General features: G+C 36.7%; 1 protein-coding gene across 1 annotated transcript; it reads left to right on the forward strand.

Annotated features, from left to right (window-relative positions):
• The first annotated feature begins 1,894 nt into the window (after positions 1 to 1,894).
• On the forward strand, positions 1,895 to 14,279 carry LOC129283916 (fibropellin-1-like). The gene is made up of 9 exons (XM_064095961.1): positions 1,895 to 2,622; positions 3,808 to 3,946; positions 5,296 to 5,453; positions 5,579 to 5,747; positions 6,077 to 6,173; positions 6,782 to 7,778; positions 8,079 to 8,245; positions 11,166 to 11,426; positions 14,206 to 14,279. Exons 2-9 carry the CDS (start codon positions 3,818 to 3,820, stop codon positions 14,277 to 14,279), a joined length of 2,052 nt encoding a protein of 683 aa, XP_063952031.1. The 5' UTR covers positions 1,895 to 2,622; positions 3,808 to 3,817.
• Positions 14,280 to 14,872: the final 593 nt, after the last annotated feature.

A 14,872-nucleotide genomic window follows, 5' to 3' on the forward strand; every position in this document is an offset into this window, starting at 1 on the left:
AATGTCCTATAGAATTTTTCAATAAGTGGCAATGAATAGGGCTCTCATAAACGTTAATTGATATTTGAGGGAAAACCCATGGTTCAAAGTTTGCAATTAAAATGATTGATCCTAAATCAATTGTGAAACACTAATTGGATTTTGTTTCTAAAGAAATACAGAAGGGTAAAATGTTCCCCTGATTTTTTTGTCTTGGAATTCAGAAGTTGTCAAAGTCAAAGTCAATGTCACCTGATGAGTATAAGTACCACAAAATCCATGGAATCAACTGTAAATAAGACCTGGGGGGCCACTTCGATTGACGAGTGGATACCATGAGCGACCATGGGGTCTCAAAAAGCACCCTAAACACGTATTTTCCATATTCTGAAAATGCACCCCTTAACAAGTATTGGCGTGTGAAACCCAACCCTTAACAAGTATTGGAAACAAAACGGTACCCTTGGCAAGTATTCCCTGAATTGACCCCCTATAAACAAGTACAGTGATATTTTAATTGTTATATCACGGACGTCGGTCATCGGTTTTACCTTTACCTACATTATTGGGTTTATTTACTTCCCCATCTCGCGCAAATCGGACTCTAAACACGTAGTGTTGGGGCAAAAAGTACATCCTTCATAAAACTTTTAGTCCTAATTTTTATACCCCTCAAATTTGACCCTAAACACGTATAGCTTTCCTAACGAAATAGATACCCTTTTTTCATTATTTTAGTGTTTTTTACACCCTTATTACGTTACGTACGTAACGTGCCCTATCTTGAAAAAGACATCCTTTTTACGTGTTTTTGGGGTCGCGTATGGTATCCACTCGTCAATGTAAGTGCCCCCCCCCCGGGAAATAAGATCACTCGTTCTTAACAAAATTGGTTAGGAATTGTACCCCTATACAGTGCGTATACAAAAAAACGGGACAGTTTTGACAAGTCTATACAATTTTTTTTTCAAATTATAATATCTATATTTTGATGTTAATAGATGCTCTGAAATCTTATTTTTGAAATGCAATTTAAAAAAATAAATGTTGTTCATGCTTGAGCGAACACGGGACGTTTTTGTCGGGGGTTCAAAAAGAGGCTTGCGTCAGAATGGCAGAATACGAGTAATATGATGATCAGACTTCTTGCTAATCAGCAGACCTCCTCTTAATCTTTTCATTATCTGTGGCATAATTTTCGAATTATGCTGTTAAATTTTATTTACAAATTTATTTATTTATTTACTTGAATTATTATTTTTTTTTCAATTAAATCTCTTTTACCTTTGAATTTTCCCACATAAGGAAGAAAAAAAGACTTTTTGTCAACCCAAGCAAGAAGATTTGCATTATTGATTGGGAAAACTTGTAATTATTCAAATCCTTTTATTATATGAAACAAATTATGTTATGGTACCTTTAAAAGACATGAATCAATTTTCAACGGGTAATACCATGATCACATTTGTTCTACGGCGGCCGTACGGCGAGTCGAAAACAGCCGTTTTAACATTTTTTGTACCAGTTGCATATAGGTGGTTTGAATTAAAATTAATAAAACGGCTGTTTTCGACTCGCCGTACGGCCGCCGTAGAGCAAATGTGACCAAGGTATTACTGATTCCTTGACCAAGTTTAATTATATGCTTGACAGAACAAACAGGAAGGGATTCATGTCTTTCAATGGCAATGGTGTATTGAGTCAATTTTGAAGGAGCTATATAAGATAATGAAAAGGTTAAGAGGAAGTCTGCTGATTAGCAAAAAGTCCGATCATTATATTTATCATTTTATGCCAATCTGGCGCAAGCCTCCTTTTTAATCCCATACAAAAACATTCCGTGTTCGCTCAAGCATGAACAAAACTGAATTTTTTTAATGGCATTTGAAAGATAAGACCTCAGAGCACCTATTAACACCAAAATATAGACATCATAATTTGAAACAAAAATTTTATAGACTTTTCAAATCTGTTTTTTTTCTTCTACGCACTGTATATCATGACTAGATAAAGTTCTATTGGTTTGTTACCCTGGGTTGAACACGATTTTTTTTTCTAAAATTTTGTCAGACTGTAATAATTCTTCAAATGTTTCTTACCACAAAGTTGCTTGGAATAAATAGTTTGTTGAAAAAGAGTTTAATGTAAAATTCAATTTATTGATCATTTGTCTAAATCCGACTTTTGTTCTAATTTTATTGACCAACAAACTTTGGGCGATGATTTCCCTGAAGCTAATGGACATCATTATACGACTCAAAGTCGGTATAAAGTTGGTGGAATGAAGAAGAGTTGGCTAAAATGTATTGTTAAAAGGGAGAGGCTTATACCTATTCAGTGATAAGAGAGAATCGTTTCCATACTTGATAAAGCTTAGATCAATACTGAACCCCTATTATATCAAACTCTGTCATTATTTATGCATATTTTATCGAAACGGAATATACATTAAAAAAAATGTTTTCTCAATTTTCTTTTTCTGCCACCACAGATTAAAGGGAAAGTAAAGGTTACATTTAGATTAATAGACTATTCCAACCCATCTCACAACGAACTTGACGGTGGGTGCTGCGACCTAGTATTATTCAGTTGTGGCTCTGCTTGTGACAACAGATTCAATCTCTGTTTTGATGAATATGGAGGGTAAGTAAAGTGATATGAAAGAATTTCTGTCATCCTTCCGATTCATTACACATGAGCAAGGTAATATTTAAACATTAAGTTTTATTTCGGAAGGCAATACCGCCCTTTTTCGATGAGGACGCAAATGTTTTCGCTTATTAAGATCCATTCTCTATTGATGGCGCTGCTCTCCATCTAAAAAACGGAAAGAAAATACCAAACTTAAATTACAAAACATCAACAGGAACGACCTCATAACAAACTTTATTTGTAAGTAGTGTATCGGACAGAAAAGAACCAACACTCTGTATCTCAAAAGACATGAAAACAAAATAATGTTTTATAATGTCCTGAAAAAGTATCTATTTCTCAAATACCCAGGGTTACAAACAAGAGTCGTTGCAAAATACATTGAAAAGATAATACTAATATAAGAATTGATATTCAAGAGTGTTCATTAAACTTTCTCTTGTTAGATTACGCATTTTGCAATGAATTTTACTGAAACTTATGAAGGATTATAACTTCATCGACATCGGGATCCATTCATTGCAGTTACTGACTTTGACACAGTACAGTTTTGCGTTCATGTCGTGTTCTTTCATTATATTGGCAGTATCTTGAGCTGTATTTTTTTTCACCTGATAGTTGCGAGATACTGAAATATATAAAATCGGTAAAGTTAATATGATGATATTAATGGTAATGATTTTAATGATGATGGTGGTGGTGGAGAGGATGATGATGACGACGACGAGAAAAAAAAATGGTTTGTAATTTTGGTGTCTGTACGACATATATTTGAAATAAATACAGATCAATGTGGTTTATGAACAGAGGAACATTGGATTTAGTTTGAAATTGTAAACAAATTGAATTTAAATCATTTGAATTTAGAAATAAACATTGAATATTAAAAAAAACACCAGAATTTAAATAGTCACTAATCACAGCCGATTTGAATTCAACTTAATCCGTGTTAATAAAGAGTTGCACAGAATCTATTACACTTGTTTTGGAGACTGTTTGATGAATAAATATTTTTTTGTCCCAAAAATTAAAATTATTTACGTTAAAAATTCTACATACCCGAAAGATTCAACTTGTGTCGGTATTTTCAATATCTCAATGACGCTATTTTTTTCCTCATACATATAATTTCGATTCTGTTCTTCTTTTTATTCATTTTATCTTTCTGTTCTTTAGAAATAACAACATGGCCCACTGTGATTATGGAAACTATGTAACTAAGCGCCTGTATGAAAACAATGACGATTTCAACTTTCCAAGTACCCTAAATGACAATTTGGTCAACCCAATCATATTGACTATCAATCAATGGTCGGTGAGTATTAGAATTCAGAAGGTGATTAATGTTATGTAATGCAGGCTTACTGGAGGAATAGTATAGGGCCTACAGCTGAAGTGGCTACCCTGTGTAATAAGAGTTATTATCATTACAACAAACTATATCAAACCATAGACCAATTAGAGATGAATTCACTAACATGTGACCGTCATTGTGCTTTGAATAACATTCTTTTCATATTTTTCTACTTTTATCCGACCGTGTCCCGCTGTCAATTAGGCCATGAGTTGAAAGAAGCAGTTCGTGATAAGACATTGATATTGCACAAACTGTATGCGCAGAAGATGATAAATCACTTAAATCCTATAAAAATCGACGTGCAGTTCTCGATTACCTTAGGCAATCTTAGTTCCATGTGTTTTATTTTGAAAATGTGTGCATATTTTTAAGTTAGAGGCAATATTGTAATTGATTGTCTATTATTTATAATCCCATTTTTCATATTTTCTGCCTAATATTCCTGAGATACATGGCTCATATCGCGTAGAGAGCGGCATTTGTCTCTTAATGTTGTAGGGGATATTAGGTGCGTGCGGATCAAATAATAACTCGTCTGCTTTTTCATTTTGCTGCTTCAAATATAAAGCATGTTGATTTAACATTATTATCTAACACAAGGCATCAGCCAACAAAACTAAAACCAGGAGAGCTGTGCATTTGTAAATAATCAGATACGCCTTAGGGGTAGTCGCTATTGTCAAAACACCTGTATGTTCTCATTAACATGATTAAGATGCGCATAATCACTAGGCGGCGGATCTCGTTCGATCAAAGAAATGATGGCGTTGAATGCCCATCTCTAATAGATCCATGATCAAACCGACTGTAGGAGCAGATCCAGTGTCAGACCAGACATTTACGGGTGCGACTTTGTCCCAAAAAGGGGGCTATCGCTCAATTTACTTGGTGTGCTATGAAAACATTCTACGAGGTGCACGATCATGTTGATTTTTCCCCTACCCCCCCCCCCCCCCCTTGATCCGCGTTGGACTGATATGTGACGTCCTCCCCGGCAAGCCCTCTCACAGATGTAGATTTCAGATGCAAATTAAGGTAATACTTTTTTTTAAATCTTTTTTTATCAGCTCATTATGTCATCAGGGTAGAAGACTTGACTATTTGAAATCGCCTGCCTTCTGTTACCTATTTTTTCTGAAATCAGAAAGGAAAGTTTTGAGGTCCATTGCACAGCTATTCTAAAATATTTACTTGGTTTCAAACATCTCATCTAGTTCATTCGCTTCAAGATACCATTCCCCGTCAATCTGCACCGAATTAAGCCAAAATTGTTTTTAATGCGTGTGTCTACTTTAAATTTCTTATAGACCGGATTCAGATCCAAGATTGAAGTTTGGGACTATGACCAATCGAACAGTGACGACAAGATCGATTATTACGGATACAATTACAACTATGTTCCGGCTAGAACATCAGCTCTGGCAACAGAACACATTGTGACCCTGAATGGAGCCGGGACCTCACTGTAAGTAAACTTGATTTGAAAGAAATGAAACTGTGGATTACATTGATTGTAACATTTCTAGAAACAAACAACAAGACAGTTAAAACTAGGTTAACTAGAAAAAATGTATATTTTTTTTCTTTTAGAACGAGAGTTGGTGTAAAGGTTTATTGTGATGTGCACTACTACGGAACATCTTCAGGCTGTAACACATATTGTTTAGCAAGAGACAACAATCAGGGCCATTATGATTGCAACGATATTACAGGAGCTAGAATGTGTCACGCCGGATGGACTGGATCGTACTGCCAAATTGTAAGCAATATTATGTACATATTTGTTTGAGTTAGGGTTTTTATTTCATCATGATAAACAACATGTATCCGATTGCTATACTAGATTTCTATACTGGTATACAATTGGTATGTATTGTAGTCAACGGCGGGCTCGAAGCGAAGCCGAAATGTTGTTTTATATTCTAACATGAAAGTTAGATATATTAAGCATTTGTTTTAGTAATAATAATAATCATAAAAGAAGATTATCTTACAAAACAAATTAATGAACAGATAGCTGAAATGTATATGTTTGTTATCCAGTAAAAGTTTATGTATTCATATTTTCTTTTATTTCTGTATTGATAGGAAATCAATGAATGTCAGTCGAATCCGTGTGAATCGAACGCAGTCTGCACAGATCTTTTGGATGATTATTCATGCAACTGCCCACTTGGTACGGAAGGTAAGTTGCAGCTACATTAATTAGAGTATGTAAGCTTCAGAATTCATTTTTTAACTTCCATGTGAAAATATACATGAAAACGCGAAGGGACTTGTTATTCCTGATACTAAAAAGTACAATTATATTGAAATTTGTTGAATCACAGAATTTATATATCAATCAAGATTTATGCAATGATATATGTTTGCACACTGAATATGTTTTATACTTAGTTTGTAGCTATTCCATGTAAATGTAAGGGATTTCTAATTTGTAAAATGACTTTCAGATCAGTTCGCAAACGTATGATTTATATAATGATTATAATAAAATAATTCTGAGTATTTTAATTATCATTCTTATTATTATCATGGTTATTGGCCACCATTGCCACCATCACCATTATAAAACAGTGAACGTGAAGTTGTTGTAGAAATATTATTATGAGTAGTAATAGAATTTGATAGTAGTAGCACTATTAATAGTAGTGCTAGTATAAGTAGAAGTATTATCTGGCCATTATCATTCAATTACCCCACCCCCTCGAAATAAAAGGAGAAAACAAAGCGACATCATATGCAGTTCAGATTTGCTGTAACATTTTGCAAACGGTTACATTTTTCTTACAGGTAAGAACTGCGTTGACATCACCGAATGTTCTTCTAGCCCCTGTGAACATGGCGGTACGTGCCTGGACAGACTGAACTACTACGAGTGTCAGTGTACCGGGGAGTATAGCGGTGCTAACTGCGAATTGGACATTGACTTCTGCCAATCTAACCCCTGTAAAAATGGTGGAACTTGTCTGGGCGAAAATGACAGTGGACTTCTTGAGTGCGCCTGCGCTGCTGGTTATACAGGTGTCTTCTGTGCCCAAGATATCGACGACTGTATCGGAGTAGACTGTTTAAATAATGGCACCTGTCATGATGGCGTTGATCAGTTTACATGCAATTGCACAGATGGGTATGGAGGAACATTTTGTCAATTGGATGTTCGAGACGAGTGTGCATCTGACCCATGCCAAAACAACGCATCGTGCGTCGATAAGGTTGGTGGATATATTTGTGTATGTCAAGCTGGTTTTCAGAGTGACCACTGCGATGAAGACATCAATCAATGTGATCCGAATCCTTGTTCTTATGGTAACTGTACCGATCGAGTGGGAAGATACACCTGCGAATGTCTGCCTGGCTACTCCGGAGAGAATTGTACAATCAACATAGACGACTGCATGGGTAACATGTGCGATAATAATTCAACGTGCCAAGACCATGTGAATAATTACACATGTATTTGCATGGCAGGGTATACAGGCGTTTACTGTGACGCCGAGATAGATGAATGTTCGAGCTCACCATGTCAAAATAATGGAATATGCCAGGACAGTGTCAACAGTTTCACATGCCAATGCGCGTCGACGGGATATCAAGGTCAATATTGCGAAATCGACATTGATGAATGCCAGGATAGTAGTACATGCCCATCCGACACGATTTGTGATAATGTAAACGGAAGTTATAATTGTAACGCCATACCTATGGAACCTACTTCTATCCCGGGACTGTGTCTGACCAGACTTTGTTATAATGATGGAATATGTTCACTCGTCAATGGAAGCTACCAGTAAGTCACCGGAATATGTAGATTTCGTAGGAATAGGGGTAAATAGCAGGAATTAGGCATACAAAATAAAGACGACTGTGAAGAAGTATTAGCTGTTCCTTCTGTATATAAGTTTTTTGGCACTCGTGCCTTGATGGTAATGAAATATGATATGCTCTTTTCAATTTTATGATTAGTATTATTTGGCATTTATTGCACCAATGTAGACTTATTTTTACTCTAGAATTTCTAGATAATGGCTATTGGTCTAAATATGATTATATCGGTTGCATTGTTCTTTGTTCTCATTGCCATGTACAGATGTGTATGTTCAGATGACTTTACTGGCGAATTCTGTGAGACTCCCACAGAACTCTGTGCCGAAAATACATGCAATTATGGAACCTGCCAAGTCTTTACAGCGGGTAACGGCTCGGTGTATTACACATGCATCTGCCAGGAGGGGTATAGCGGAACAAATTGTCGAAGTGAGTATCTTATTATCTTTGAGAGCTACAGTATATAAAAATAAATCATGTCTAACATACAAAGTGAAATGTAATGCTTAAATGATTGTCTGCATCTGCATGGTATAATGGAGTGAGAGTGTTTACTTTCTAAAGTAGTTTTAATGAGGAATATGTTTGGTGGAAACATATCAGTGTATAGTCCTTAAGAAGACATGCTGCGTGTAATAATTCTTTGAAATTTCTTTAAAACTGTTTGAAAAAATCCTGGACGTTTTTAACGTTTAAGTATAAAAACGATATTTGACCTTGATAAAAAAAATGGATGGTTTACTATGATCACATCGAAAGGGATTAATGTGTGTGGTAGAATGGAATGATACGAATGAGGAAAAATTTATTGGAGACAAAGTGGTGTTATGATACAATTAATGTTTTTATGTTTTTAAAGTGTATTTGGTGAGGCAGGCGCAGATGCAGAGGGGGGGGGGCAGTATTGAATTAATTATAATTGTTCATCACCATTCGTATTGTTACTCGGAATGTACCGTAGAAACAATAATTTCAAAGCGGTATACCCTACACAGATTTCACTGGGGGGGGGGGGGGGAGAGCAAGTGATAAATTTATAAATGGTCGTACTTTAGCGGAGGGGGAGGGGAGTTGCCGTTGTCCCCCCAAAAAATAAAAAATGAAAACGTACCCTTTTACCAAATATTTGCACAAAAATCGCTAAAAGTGTGCAGTAAATAAATGAATTTCACGTAAAATTCGTTTTCATAATAAAAATAAAAATCTGCGTTCGTATTTTCTTTTAAAAATCACTAGGCATGCCCATGTTTTATATGCATTGACAACCTAATTTCGTTCCGAAATAACGGGAGCCCCCGAGCAGTGGCGGCATAATGATTTTAAAACTGGTGAATGGCAAAAGGGGTTTACTTTGCACGTTTCAGAAAGTCGAGCATGTCGAGTGTGAAGCGCGATCTTTAGTGACTCAGGCGCTGGATCCATCTTTTGAGTCCCTGCTGGAGCTTTACCTTTTGGATATTTGATGCATTTAGACAAAAAAATGAACATTTTGAGCATTTTTTGGCAACCGAGTAGATATGCAAGCGCGAATCACGCGCTGAATTTTTGATATATTGATGGTAGATTTCGAGTAAAAATAGGAATTATAATTTTTTTATTAAAGTGTCATGAACAGCAATACTTAAACTTGTATTTGGAATTGTCTTAAAAAAACAAGGGAACATGCTATTTTTTCAACTAGATGACTTCACTATATAGCGGTATGCGCAGATGAATGGTGGTATGCGTATACTTGCTTTTCACTAGTCCACACAATACAATTTTTTTTAAGTTCACCCCCTCCTCCTTATGAATTTCATACTGGCCTCCACGGCCTTTGCATCCGCGCCTGGCCCACTAAACACACTTTTAAAACGTTCAGATGACAGAAATTGAACAAATTACTGAGTGGAAACATATTTTATATCTTGTCTGTAACTCGAGTCCTGAAGAAAATACCGATGCGACATTATGCGCTAAGACTTGCGACGTTATGCGTTAAGAGTTCTGTTACAACCGATAATGTCGCACCAACGCATAATATCGCAGGAAATGACGTTATGCCAAGAGCGTCCGACGCATAATGTCGTAGCTTGAACTAAAGCCCCTTTCACAATTGACGTACGACCTGTTTACGACCGCCTGCAACAATTTTTTCCTGTTGTTGCACGATCGATCTCTCGGTGTCTTGCGAGCACTCACAGTCGTTGTAGACGATCGCATGAACTCGAGGTGGTCGTGACTGGTCGCATCTGAACTTTGAAGATGTTCAAAATCCAAACGCGATCAAATACGATCGATTCACTCGCATCAGATCGTACAATCGGTCTGGAGATCATCGTGTGAGTGTTGTTCAACGTTGTACGACTTGATGCGAGAGGTGGCACAACTAAGTAGTCGCATTTAGTCGACTGGAGGTCGTACAGCACTTGCACATGTGCTAGCGACCTATAAAGACCAGTCTTGCGACTGGGTGCGATAATATATAAGCCATATAAGACTGTTGTAAGACCGATCACAACACGGCTTACAACCTTGCACTACCGTTGCATTCGAATGTATGCAACCTTTCCTCGGTGTTACAAAATAGGAGTTATGAATAAATAAAGCCCCTTGCACAATTAACGTACGACCGTTTTACGACCGCCTGCAACAGTTTTTTCTTGTTGTTGCAAGATCGATCTCTTGGTGTCTTGCTAGCACTCGCAGTCGTTGTAGACGGTCGCACGAACTCTAGGTGGTCGTGACTGGTCGCATGTGAACTTTGAACATGTTCAAAATCCAAACGCGATCAAATACGATCGATTCACTCGCATCAGGTCGTACCATCGGTCGGGCGATTATCGTTTGAGTGTTGTTCAACGTTGCACGACTTGGTGCGAGAGGTGGCACAACTAAGTAGTCGCATTTACTCGACTGGAGGTCGTACAACACTTGCACATGTGCTAGCGACCTACATGTACAGAGACCAGTCTTGCGACTGGGTGCGATAATATATAGGCCATAAGACTGTTTCAAGACCGATCGCAACGGCTTACAACATTGCACTACCGTTGCATTCGCATGTATGCGACCGTTCCACTCGCAATCCCTCGCGCAACACTCGCATGTGATCACACGAGCACAATAAGAGCATATGCGACTTACTCGTGCAACGGGGTTTTCTGGTTGTTTTTGTTGTACGACAGCTGCTGCATTTGTGAAAGCCTCTGTGCGATATTCTGAGATGACTAGCGATTGATGCCTGTTGCAGCCTGTCGCACGACCAAAAGGTCGCAAATGGTTGTACGTCAATAGTGAAAGGGGTTTTAATCGTGGCATCAAGCAATGAAAGTAACTTATTATGAAACTGATTTATTTCGTATTTCAGACATGGAACAACCCATGATAACATGTCCAGTTATACCCATACTACCAACCGAGGAAGGTGAATCTTACGCAACGGTTTCCTGGGAAGAACCGTCCATCTCCAATGGCACCATCACTAATAATTCTGGATCAGTTCAGCTCATATTTCTTGGTCCAGGGAGTAATGGAGGAAACTTCGAAATCGGAGCTCATGTCTTGACATATTTGGTTATCGATGAAGCAGGCAATTCCAATAATTGTTCATTCTTCATTGACGTCATAGGTAAGACAGATATATGGATATTTTCGAAATGCCCATTGTAGCGAGATATTTAATAGTATTTCTTTGTTGCAATTAGCTGGTTTTTCACTTCTCCATGAAAATGCCAATGTAGCTCATTCATTACAAGTATTTAATCTTAGTGGAGAATACCATACATGTATAGTCTAGGAAATAGGGGGCTTTATTCAGAATTTTTGGTGGGGAAGGTTTGACAGGCTTATCCGGGGTAAAATTGTGTGCTGATTCTAAAAATGGCAATTTTTTTTACCAAAAATGCCCATTATGACCACTCTTTGGAGAATAGTCCCTTAACAGAATGCTTTTGCAACCACATCCAATTAAAAGGGTTTATCCTAAGTAAACATGCACCCAGATTCCAGATAATGTGGTTTCATTTGCCAAATAATTGTAGAAGTGGTCATTTTGGCCATGTTTTGGCCAAAAATTACAATTTACATGATTTTTGGGGTCCAAAATGTGTTACAAATATTGAGCAGAACAACGATTGGATGTCTTTAGAAATCCAGGTTCATGTTTAATATGTGCGCTGGATGAGAACAATCAACCTCATGTAATTTATTTCTTCAGTTTTGACCTATGAGCGTCATTTTGGGTACTTAAGACATAACTGACCATTCGTGCAGTTTTGCATTATAAACTGTTAAAATAGGCAAAAATTTTAGGTCTACAGCGTGTTTCATCTTCTTCCCTTATAAAATGGGAATACATTCAAAGGTTCATCTTGTGTAGAATTTGATGCTGATTCCAAATATAATATTTAACAGCTTATGGCCATTTTGCCCACTTATGCCCTTTAAAAATGACCAATAACATCCATTCAATTTATCCAAAAATACTTCAATGTTACCAGAATCGTTACAAGGGTGTGCTGTGACACCGACCATTGGTGTATTAATCCTTTAAATTGAACATCCCAAAAGTATTTTGACCTCATATAACTTATTACAACAATTTTGACCTATGAGGGTCATTTTGGGTACTTTAGACACAACTGACCATTTGCGCAGTTTTGCATAATAAACTGTGCAAATAGGCAAGAATTGGAGGTCTTTAGCGTATTTTATCTTTTTCCTATATAAGATGCAAATTCTTTTAAGGTATATTTTGTGTAGAATTTTATGCTGATTCAAACTAAAGCAGTCTTATTGACCCTATTTAAAAGCTTATGGTCATTTTGGGGGCCAAAATGACCATAACATAATTTCAATTTATCCCAAAATACTTCAAATGTTATGAGAATCGTTACAGGGATGTAGTGTGACACCTAATACTGGTGTATGAATAGAGCATCCCCAAGGTATTTTGACTACATGTATCTTGGTCATTTTGGCCACTTTGACCCCTGCCTAATGTGTATTTCAGTTTAGCCTATAGCGAACACGGTGAGGAGACATTCAGGATTGCGTTAATATTAGTATCAATTAATGCTGAATGGGGAAAGTTTGAATGCTTTTGGATGGAAATCAATACAATGATTCCATATAGACTATTGTTGTTGGCCTAATTATTGGACCCTATGGTCATTTTGACCACTTATAATTACCAGTGACCACATATGCTGTGATAATAAAAAAAAAGGGCTCAAATGTTGGTCTGTATCATTATCAGCATGAGCTACCAATTATCGGTGAAGATTGTTGATAAATGTGATAAAACCCTTTACATCGAGCATACATAAGATTATTTGACCATGCACTGTGGTCATTTTCATGGTTTTAGCCACCTTGACCACATTGTAAATGTTTATGGAAACTTCAATGGGGCAGCAAATTCAGGAATGAAACATTTTAGCATCATTTGATGTTAGGACATATTTCAAAACTTTCTGAAGTAGATTAATTAAATGATTCCAAATATATCAGTCTTAATGACCATTTATGAGCTAGTCTGATAAGTGCATTAGTCAGGCAGCATATGTAATTTACTTCGACAAATTGGCTAAGTCTGATTTTTCACTTTTATTTGATTGGTGACATCACAAGGAACAACTTTCAACTTGGTGACAAAATTCTAATGGTCATCTTGACCATGTTAGTGGTCAAAATGGGGTCAATAGGGGTCAATTTTTTTAATTGCCCCGATTCTGTCGAGTGACACATCAAATTGTTTGTCTTGTTATACTGAACAAAAAAGTGTACACAATTATATACTCTTGACCTCCCGTTAAAAAGTTATGACCGGAAATGTCAAAAGGTCAACGAACTTTCGTTATATGGCAATTAAATTACACTGAAGGTGTGAAGAAAGCTCATTTTTTCAGTGTTTTTATGCATGTGTGCGTTTTATTTTCGATTTTGATAAGTCCATCGTCAAAAGTCCTTATCCAGAAGATATAAAGGGTCAATACAAGGTCAGGGAAAGTCTTATTTTTCGTGGGTTCTTTATTTTGAAAAGTCTGTATCTAAGAAGACATTTTATATAAAAGGGTCAAATGTGCTTATTTAGGAACAAAATAGATAAACAGAGATAGACGTCGAATACATTCAGTGTGGTATCATGGTATTGCAGGAATGCCTTGAAACGACTTGACAAACCCTAATGCCCTTAAAAGTTGTATCATCTTCATGATGTTATAAGTGCAACCAGCTCTTTCCGAGTTTCTTGATATAGAAATTCAATTCAAGTTCAATTCATTTTCAATTTACTAGTCTTTGATTTGCAAAGATACATTTCATCCATTTGCTTTGTACATAATATTTTAATCAACAGAAAGTATTGTAATGTATTGGGGTATATAATATGTGCACTATGTTAACAGACACATCGATTGATCAGTGCTCCCAGCTCCTAAGAAAACTGCCTAACATCTTATTTGGATTGAGGATGATGTGATAAGTTGGACTCCAATTGCCCCTCAAAATGTGTGACGGTTATATTATTTCTATTATTTCTGACAATGAGGCAATATCGTGCAAGCATGCTGTTTGTAGTCAGTCATGTGTGTCTGTCATGCTGATGTGATATATTCTGACCATTACTCGATCTCTGGAGCCAAGAAGGACTACACATTCCTGATTATGTGCTGACATAAACACGGCTTACACTATTTTATCAAGTGTGTTTTTCCAGAGCATACAACGTAAACTAAACTTAATACCAGATCTCACGATATTGATGTGCATAGATGCTAGATGCAGATTTTGTTTTTGTTCTTTTGTCGTTCTTGTTTTTTCCTCCTTGCTGAACTACCTGGATGTTACTAGAAAGAATAATCACATATGTCATTGAAGTAAACCACGGCCATACCGCAGCGCAGCTGCCCCCAGAAATTGTGAAGACTTGCTTTTTTACTGAAAAATGAATAAAATTGACCAAAAGTATGCACGAAATCCTTAAATTTCACTTTACAAAATGCAAAAGGGCCCCAATGGTAAGCTCAGAACAGCACATGCACCAGAAATGTGTAGTCCTTCTTGGCTCCAGAG

Source organism: Lytechinus pictus, chromosome 3 (genome assembly GCF_037042905.1).
Source record: "Lytechinus pictus isolate F3 Inbred chromosome 3, Lp3.0, whole genome shotgun sequence".
NCBI lineage: Eukaryota > Metazoa > Echinodermata > Echinoidea > Temnopleuroida > Toxopneustidae > Lytechinus > Lytechinus pictus.